The 10086-nt window shown below is 33.9% G+C and overlaps 1 protein-coding gene across 2 annotated transcripts in view; it reads left to right on the top strand.

Moving 5' to 3' along the window:
* The first annotated feature begins 611 nt into the window (after positions 1-611).
* The window catches only part of LOC123709382 (rho guanine nucleotide exchange factor 10-like protein), a 57708-nt gene continuing 48233 nt past the window's right edge, over positions 612-10086 (top strand). The window contains exons 1-2 of one of the 2 annotated variants that reach the window (XM_045660681.1): positions 612-1076; positions 3139-3242. In XM_045660681.1, the coding sequence (XP_045516637.1) occupies positions 3188-3242 (55 nt within the window). In that variant the 5' untranslated portion in view covers positions 612-1076; positions 3139-3187. Of the gene's footprint in view, positions 1077-3138; positions 3243-5365; positions 5442-10086 lie in introns of those variants that run through there. The other variant, XM_045660679.1, reaches the window with a different exon arrangement.

Here is a 10086-nt window from a genome sequence, read left to right as displayed (position 1 = left end):
ATCAGTATAAACAATGAAATGTAAGTGTTCATAAGTGCGTAATCGTATGTAATCTATAATAGAAAAAAAAAACATGCAAACTTAAATTCGCATACGTAAGACTTTCGGTGTTTAAAGATCATATCAAGTGAAGTGAGGTTAATTATTAGGTTACGACGTTATTAGTACATAGGTACATAGGTTTAACATGTAGTTTTGGACCTAATTAATTATGTAGTCCCAATCTTATATTGTCGAGACTTGACTTGCCCTCGAGTAATTAATTAAAGTCTGCTAATTTAAAGGTGTCGGTAGTAATTACACTAATTATAACTACCAATTTCTAAAAATATAGTAGGTACTTAGCACTAAAATTTAGTAGCGGTAAATATACACATCTATACATCCGGGCTTTTAAACCGTCTACATTTTTTGTTACATACCTACAACATCTACCGAACAAAGAAGTAAACATTTCTTAGTTTTGTATAAATTAAATGTACTTAATCGAAAAATAATGCACATTGCATTTTGAATCAAAGCAAGAAACGTAAAACAAATTACTGCACGTCGAGAATCGAGACAGCGACCGGGGGGCGCTGCAAGCGCGGCCCCTCTACCCGCCTGCTTCCCGCATCACACCCGTATTGAAGCGAGAGGCGATAGCTTGCCAGCTGCGCGTTCTTGCTTGTGTTTTTCGGATGTCGTAGTAGAATTGACGTTTCTTTCATAGTCTTTTGTGTAAAACAAACAAATAAAAGCGTTTTTACATACGCGTGTGAAAATTTCCCGATGACATTGTTTAAACATTTTGAATCAAAACATATTACCGTTGTGGACGTTTCCAACCGTACCAGTGTGCATTACTCGGATTCCCAGTGTATTTTGTCTCAGTGAATAAAACCAAGAGTGGTGCTATTTTGAGTTCCTGTCAGGTACCGTGGACACTAGTGATCAGTGATTGTTGTCGTGGCCGGTTTCCGTTGTGGAAACTTTCATAACGTGCATATTTCTGTGGGTAATGCTTTCCTAGCGAATGCGAGCCAAGCCTGCACGCATTCCTCAGGGAAGCAAGTGCCGGCAATAAGTATTTTACGGTGAGTAAAGCGCGCTTAAGTTCATCGTACTTTGACCCAATATTGTTGAACGTAACCTGTGGTTTGCATGTGAAACCGATGTTGATGTTGAATGCAGTTTGAAACGATCTTGGATAGAAAATTATAGGCAGGATATCTGGGACAAGATTTGATAGCAATCTATTATGATCAACCTTTGTAACAATTCCCCACTCCATTTGTGATAAAGGATATGCATACAGGAGTTTCTTTTGTACATATTGTTAAACTCATTTAAATGAAACAGAAATTAATGTCCTCCACATTATAAAACCTGAACAATCATCATTTTGTGCTTAGTTTGGAGGTCAATGTAACATAGAATGATGTTACTTAGATATCTCTAATTAATGATCTTATAATTAAATGCAAAGCAAAAAGTTAATAGTGACTAAAATTTTAATACCATAATTTTTAATTCAATATAATTCTGTAAATAATTTCTGTGATAATTAAAATCAGATATAATCTAAACTTGTGATACTCAATTATCTAATATATCATAAATCTCATTTTAAATTTGTATTTACATATATATACCTACTAAGGTATGATATGTATTAAAAAAATGCTGCCATAAATAACAAAATAGCTTTTGTAAATTACAACTTAGGTTTTCTAACTTTTGTTTTTGTAATTAGAAGGTTATGTGCATCCAATGTTATGTTGAGAAAAACATCTTAAAATAATAATTTATGACATATTTGATTAATCATCTTATAAACATATGTATATTGTTTATATTTATAAGTCAAATACAATCAGGGTTCACCTATTATGATCACAAATGTATATAATAGTCTTCTATGAATTAAACATGACAATCACTATTATATGTTCAGTATATTGTTATAGTTGATACACTTTATACTTCAATGATATTATTTGAAACAGAGTACATGAACTATTATCATAATAGGTCAAGGTAGTAAGAGTTAGAAGTTTTTGAATTTTTAAAATTTTAAGTAATTTTGGCATTTAAATATTTAAACAAAGTGAATGACTTACACCTACACAAAAAAAATTCAATATTAAGTAGCTCAACATTTCTATAATTTTGTAATTATTAATAAAATCACCAAAATCTATAGATAATTTTATATATAGATAAACATAATTAGAAGCAATATTTTTTAGTTCAATTTTCAAGATTTAACAAACTTTATAACTATTTCTTCTCAATTTTGCAAAAACTGTTTTTATATAGCCATTGTGTAGGTAAAATTCTACAAATTAAATATTAATTATATTTTTATGTCATTGATGAACTAAAATTCATGTAATTATGGTGTTGACATATTTTTAAAAGGGAATCATGATATTATTTCTTATAATTTTAATAATGAAATATCATTATATACTATTATCATAAAATATCATTAGGTTAACACTTCAGAAAACAAGCTTTCATACTATTCAAGGTTAAAGTTAATTTGGGTGTTATCTTGTTATAAGAGAGAGTAAATAAGAATCTAATTTGCATAGACATTTGTAGATCTCTTTCTCGTTAAAATAAATCAGCCTTATTGCACTGTTTAATTTATATACTTATATACTCATCTGTTATTTTTGTTACACACTATAAGTAAATTTTATAAAGAGAAAAATTTGTATATTAGTTAAAAGACTGCAATAATAAATTTGGAGGATTGTGTTGCAATTTATATAATGTAATGTTACTGTTTCAATTGCTGTTTTTTAACATTTACTACGACTTAAGAACTGAACTCCTGTAACCTGTATGGTTTTGTTTAATGAGCCATATTCATACATTTTCCTTTTTAATTAATTTTATTAATAATGATAATCATAGTGTGACATTTGGAATTATTGTGAATAACATCTGTTTTGTAGCAGGCAAATACTAACTGGCAGTGTCAGTGACAGAGATTAGATCTATGTGGAATATATCCAACAATATTAATTATACATTTCTTAAGTACTATAGTTATTATTATTTGTATTTTTTTTTAATTATTACACTTATGGCGACTTAAAAATAAAGTATATGTTTAGTTTTTGACAATGTACCGTTCTTTTACAGGGAAGCAGGAGGCGTGGGTGGCGGGGCCGGCAGCGGCGGGCTGCTGGCCATGAACGCCACCCAGGTGCAGTGCGAGCCACACGACTCGGTCGTACTTATAAAATGTAAGTGACATTTTTTCAGTTATAGTTAAGTTATAGTAAGTTACATATATTCAGTCTTTGTAAGCCTTTTTAACGTAAATAATTCGTCTAATTGTAAACCTCTTCTTTATCAACTGAGTTGTTTAAAAAAGTTTTAACTTGAAATAAACTTTGCTAGAATTCTGACAAGTGACTGATTTCCGCCATTTAATTAACACAAGGGCAGAATTTATGTCATATTACGGTTGGTTTACACATTGTGATTGTGATTTGTATGATTTCCTATATTTTACGATTTGTTTCTCTATTGTAACATGACAACGTTAGCTATATAATGTAATTAAAAAGCTTTATAATATGAAGCTTATGTAGCTAATGCTTTTTTTTATTGAAATTGATTTTTTTTTAATCTGTTCAGACTATACAGTATACACAGACATAGAATTATACAAAAGCGTGCATAAAACTACGAAATTAATACAGAAATATGCACTGCGAAGTGGATTAATTATACAATGATTTAAAAATTTCTCTTTAACTGTTAATTATTAAGTTAGTTGCACTTTCTGCGTTATCTAAGGCTAATAGCCATTAAATTTGTAAATTTTAGTAGGAAATTGAAAATATTATACCGTTTCATTAAGATCCAATTGCTAATCTGGAGAATCTGTGTATATATTTATATAATAAGTTGGAATTGGTGCTGGTTGATGCAATACGTGGAATGCTTCATATCTCGGGTAGGTACGAAAATATATCATTGCATAAACATTGCACATCAGGTATGATAAGGTTTTCGAATTTGTTAAATAATAAATTGCTTATTTACAAAGAAAGTTGTATATTAAAATTGTTATATTATATATAAAAAAACCGCACAAATATTCGCGCATTCAAATGTCATAACAATTATCACGATGTCATATGAAAAGTTAAGTTATTTATTTTTGTTGTATTCAGTTGTCAAAACTTACGGTCTAAATACTCTTTCACGCTATAAAGCCACATTCCCTTAAAAAATCTAATCCCCCCTTCCCCCTTCCTCTTATTAATTTGTTTGTTTAAATTGTGAACTCAATATTTCCGTGCTACTTCTTCTTCTACGCTCTTGATTTAAGAACTGGCGTTCAATGTAAATTAAGAGACATTAGACGTACAGTAGTGTCTAAAAGCATATGGATAATGATTTTTTAATACAGATACAAATTTTTGTTATAACCCATACTGATATAGATTAAAATGCAAGTGAGCGAAGGAGAAATAGAAGTATTATGGCGAAAAGGACAGTCAAGCCGGTAGAAATTAAGCCTTTGGTAAAACTCCCTGAGTATTTGTCGTGGCATTCATTTGTTTGAACAATGTTAGTTATGTGCGTTGTGTTCCTTGGGTAGAATGCCTGGCGAACCCCGAGGGCCCATCTTAAGGGCGTGTGAAGGGCTGAGGTGTTTTTAGTGGGTCGGGTCTCGCTACCCCACTGAATAGCAGAGGGATTTGAGTGTAGACCCAGCCCCACAGTCCCCGCGTCAAGCTCGATATCCTTGGCGCGGGCCTGCGCAAGCGCATTTTCACCTCATACAAAAAAAAATGTGCGTTGTGTTAATACTCTGTCAAACGTTTGAGCAAAGACTAAATGAATTTCATGATCGTAGTACGATAGCCATTTCCAGGAATAGTTGTTTATATTTGTCCTCGTATGCTCTCCCGTTGCGGCCGCGCATCAGCGGGAGTCGTGTTTACCATTAACGCTTATTTCGCACTACGGTACGAGCGCAATTTCATCGCGAGACATTAAATTCTGAATATCTCCTGCCAAAACGCGTTCTTCTGAAAGGAGGCAGTGTATGGCCAAGTCTAAGACAACCTTATTCGAAAACATGGACTAAAATAGATCATCGTAATTCTAAGAAGCTTTCCAAAGCTTATTAGTAAAGCGCTTTATTGCTGTAACAGTTTGAAGTTTATAATTATTATACGTTCCCTAAGGATTGTTCACGGATAACTGTTGTGTGGTAGACTTTTAATTGTCTCTTCCGCCAGCAGCAGGCACATTAATTGACGGAATTATGTTAATAAGCTTAGTTGAAAACGGTCTTTACAGCGGATTACACGTAATGCATTCCAGTGATAGTGTGTGAAAGTGTATTATGCAGTTTACGTTGGTGATCGTTGTAAACAGAGTTCAGCTATGCCCGCTCACGGAGGAACCGCTCAAACGTATAGGTCAGTCAGTATGAATGGAAATTTATGTAATACATATTTATTGTAATTCCAAGTGCATATGTTGTTAAGGAAAAGAGATTTTCCGTGACCAGTGAACTTTTTTGTTCCATGTCCCACCTTAGTCTTTCTAAAACCTTTGCCCTATGTAACATACATATTTTTTATTGTTATTTGTCATCGTTTCTTGAAGTATGTGCGAATGGAAATATATGGTGAAGTTGAGTAGTTTATGTATCCATTTTGAAAGATCGATTTAAATACCTTCGCTCGCTAAAAAAATCGAAACACGGCCAATTTTTGACACTTTGAATTCATTTTATGTCGAAAATGTATATAGAATATGATTTTGAAATTTACACAATATATTTTATCGCAAGCCAAGTAATGCATTTCAGAAAAAAAAATGATAAAATTACATTAATTTAATGTTCTAATAACCAATGTTATTACGAGCCGGCGCTCCTCAGCGCTCCAGCTCTCCATTGCGTACCGCAGTCCACCCCGAGACACTGACACAGTAATTCGTGCTGGGATAGGGTCTTACGACAAATAATAAATAAATAATATGTTAAAGGAAGAAATTATTTGGTAATTTTTAATAACGAAACACAATAAAAGGTAAAAGTTCAAAACAATTAAAAACTGAAATTCTAATTCCGCATAATTTTCATAAATTTTCAAATAGCCCCTTAACAATTAAATTGCCCCTGTGAGGTATGGTCCCTCGTTGGACATCACGGATATAGACAAACAGTTTTTTTTAAGAAAGTAAAAAACAAATTATATTAACTGTCTATTATATCTTTGGTTACTTTGTCGTTAAGTGTAACACTTCACTATACAGCACAAATTATACTCAATTATTGTTGTAATGTCTTGATAAACTAAATCTATTTTTACATTGTTAATAGTCGTGTTTTATATTCGTATAATAAGAATAAATCACTATCTTTTATACGTAACAAATTTTCACATTACAATAATTAATTTCAAAGGGTAGTGTGATAATTAAGAGATGCACTTAGATATTGCTCCATTATCACCAAATGGTAATGATTTATCTGTGGGCCGTTAGTGAAGTCACCGGGTTACAAACCCAGGACCCTAGTAATAATAAACGTAAATCGATGGCGCTACAAGCTTTTTTAGATCTGTGCCTCAGTTCCATATCTGATTCATGATCATTTATAAACCTCATAGGCAAGTAGGTGATCGGCCTCATGTGCCTGAAGCACGCCGTCAAATTTTTGGGTCTAAGGCAAGCCGGTTTCCTCACGATGTTTTCCTTCACACATTCTATGCGCATATATAAATAAATTCCATTGGTGCACAGCCAGATCGAACCTGCGACCTCAGGGATGTGGGTCGCCCGTTGGAGGCATTAGGCCAACACTGCTCATAATAAAAAGCCCATATAATTGCCATCATGACAAAGAAATAAGATTGTTTACATTTTATACATTAATTTTATTTTGTTATCCTAATCCAAGCTACCTTCAGTGCCGTCGATACCCCTTGCCCCGTATAGGCCTCCTCGAGCTTTTACCAACTGACTCTGTTTATGGCCTTTACATATACTTGTCTTTTTGGTAACGAACCCAGGACCTTAAACTAATTAAATGTACGTGACCAATTGAGCCACGGATATAGTTAATGTGTCAAGTAGTGTGTATTGTTTCTCTCAAAAGTGTTAGGAATAAGCTGGATTCAATAGGAACTTACTACGCAGAAAAAGTTTCAGTGTGAATATTACTCACGAATTTTGTTATTTTAGTAAAGTTTTTTTAACGATTATAACCTATAAGTGTTGAAATAATGGTAAACCTGTTCTAAAGCTATACAACTTAATATCAACCTCAATTAGTTAATGGCCTTTCTTTGTAATAAGTGTGAAAGCTGTCAATATGATTTACAATTTATGATAGTGAAAATGTGGATAATACCGATTGTTTTGTGAACGCATTGAGCAACCAATTATAACTTTATTATAAGTGACGGACTATATAAAGCTAATTGAACAATTTCCATCAACGATTGCCCTTTGCCTAGTCGACAGCAGCTGGAGTTGATTCAATTCAAGATAATAGTCACATCCATTGTCTTAAAATGTACATTATATATATACTTCATTACGCAATTATACATTGTGTATTGTGGTTGACGATCTGACTTATCAATCCTCTCGTGGGTACAGTGATGTTCTTGTTATTGCCGGACAATACACACAGGACAAAGATATGTTGGAGATCAAAGGAGGCAATTGCGCTTAATCCCTGTTCGCTTTTAGACCTAGTTAGAATGCTTAAGGGCTTGTAAGAGATATAGAACTTTTATTGGTGTTAAATCAATGACCCTCGTGATTAACCTCCTGTGCCTGAGACACACCGTCGAGTTTTTGGATCCCGGTTTACTCACTATGTTTTCCTTCACCATTCGAGAGAATGTTAAATGCGCACATAAAAAGAGAGTTCATTGGTGCACAGCCCGGGATTCCATCTACGACCCAGAGATGAGAGTCATAATTCTATTTCAAATGTTGTTATGATATGGACGAAGGCCTCCTGCAACCCTTTACAGATAGACTCAGGCTCTATTTTTGCCAATAGTCTGCCAGTGTTTCCTTCTATTTCTATTAAGCCATCAGCCCACCGTCTTTATGACCTGTCCACTCTACTTTTACCGCGCGGTCTATATGTCGCAGCCAGCTCACTAAAAGGCCATTATGAACCTAGCCTCTTAACTTAACAGCCTAGTTTAACCAGCGGCCTGAATGATATTCAGCCAGTGACGTTTCATTACTTGTCTAGTCTGTTAATTTAAATTTAGTTCCACATTCTGCCACTTAAAACGAAACACTTCAAACTGTCAATGTGGCGTCGGCACAATAACTTTGCTGGTGTTTTCCAAAGTTTCATTAAAAGACAATCTACGAAAGACAACTACAATGGAATTGTTGTGACAATAATAGCTGTGACTGACTTAAGCAATTTAATTTATAAAGAAATATTTTTTATGTCAGATGTTTCATCGTTTTTATATCTGCCACATGGTCATGTATCTGCCATATGCAGTCGAATGGCCTACGTATTAGCCAGACAGTTAAATATTGTTACAAACGCCACGTCTATATTTGTTTCAGGCCGCTAGTTAAACGGCGCTATTTAGTGAAAAGGCTAGGCTGTTAATTGAACGGCTTATTTAGCTTGCTACTTATATAGTGCGGCAAATAAATAAACATCAACTTGTGAGAATGCAGAATTTGAATTATTAACTTGGCAAATTGATAAATACGAGCCCTAAATAACTTGCCCTACTAATGAAAGGCGGTGCAAGATAAGATAAATATCCAAGTATGGATTGTAATCCTGTTTATGTCTTTACCTTCGCGTTCACCGTGACCCGTTTAACGTTCGCTTGAGGAATATAATCTATACTAATGTAGCTGAAGGATGACTGGGCGAATCTCCCAGTAATTTTCGATTTAATGTCGATAGTCCATTTATCGCGGAACACTGGTGGTTCTAGAACATAAGTTTATGAAATAATTACAGCGCGGGGCATTAGTAAGCGAAAACATATAAAAGTATTTGAACAGTATATATATTCTAGCAAAGTTGGCCACAGCGTGCGAGTCTCATACCTGAGGTCGTAGGTTCGATGCGCGGCTGTGCACCAACGGAATTTATTTCTTTGTGCGCATAGAATGTGTGAAGGAAAACATCCTAAGAAAACCGGCTTTGCCTTAGAAGAAGACGGCCTGCTTGCCTATTAGGTTAACGAATGATTATGAATCAGATACAGAAATCTGAGGCCCAGACCTAAAACGGTTGTAGCGCCACCGAATTATTTATGTTTTGTTTTTATAAATATATTTGAGTTTATTAATATGTATAGCTATTTAATTAAAAGCTTGTTGTAGCTGTGCTTTTCAGCGGTTGGCGGCGTTTGTTTGGTTAGTTATTTTTTTATTTTTTATCATCAACATCTGATCATAAGTGATACCGCCACAAATGGACACTCAGTACCAGAGGGCTCGCGAGTACGTTGCCAGTCTTAAGAATTGTTATGCTCTTTTCTTGAAGGACTCTAAGTCGAATTTTTCAGAAATACGTCTGTTGGCAACTGGCTATTAGCTAAACAGTGGCCATTCACGAACGTTGATAGGTTTAGAATAAAAAAAGTATTTGAATATCAAAAATGTTTTGTTAAAGTCTCGATAAAACCTAGTGACGTCAGTTCCTTTGTTTATAAAGCTTGCGTTTTTGTACGACCTAGTCGCGGATTGAATATATTTATTAAAATTACTACAATAGATACTTTATTTTACAGAATAATATAATAAAATCACAATATGTTTCATTAGAAAACCGCTGCTTAAATGCAATCATAACAGTATTGTTTAGGAACGCGACAAACAAAATCTTTTTTACTTTTATATGCAATAAAAGTAGTTTTTCAGTTTGATTTTTATGTTAGTTAACGTAAGGCTATCTGATAACTGACTGAATATACATTTATTAGCCGCGATACCTCAACGTTCTCTCGCCATATGCGTTGTTTGCTCTCGATGTACAGAGCCAGAGCCCAACTTGCTTTGCGTTTTTTACATCACCTTGAAAAAAGTTGTCATGGTTACGACTTTGGT

Source organism: Pieris brassicae, chromosome 5 (assembly GCF_905147105.1).
Source record: "Pieris brassicae chromosome 5, ilPieBrab1.1, whole genome shotgun sequence".
Classification (NCBI taxonomy): domain Eukaryota; kingdom Metazoa; phylum Arthropoda; class Insecta; order Lepidoptera; family Pieridae; genus Pieris; species Pieris brassicae.
This window is presented reverse-complemented; position numbering and strand designations above follow the sequence as displayed.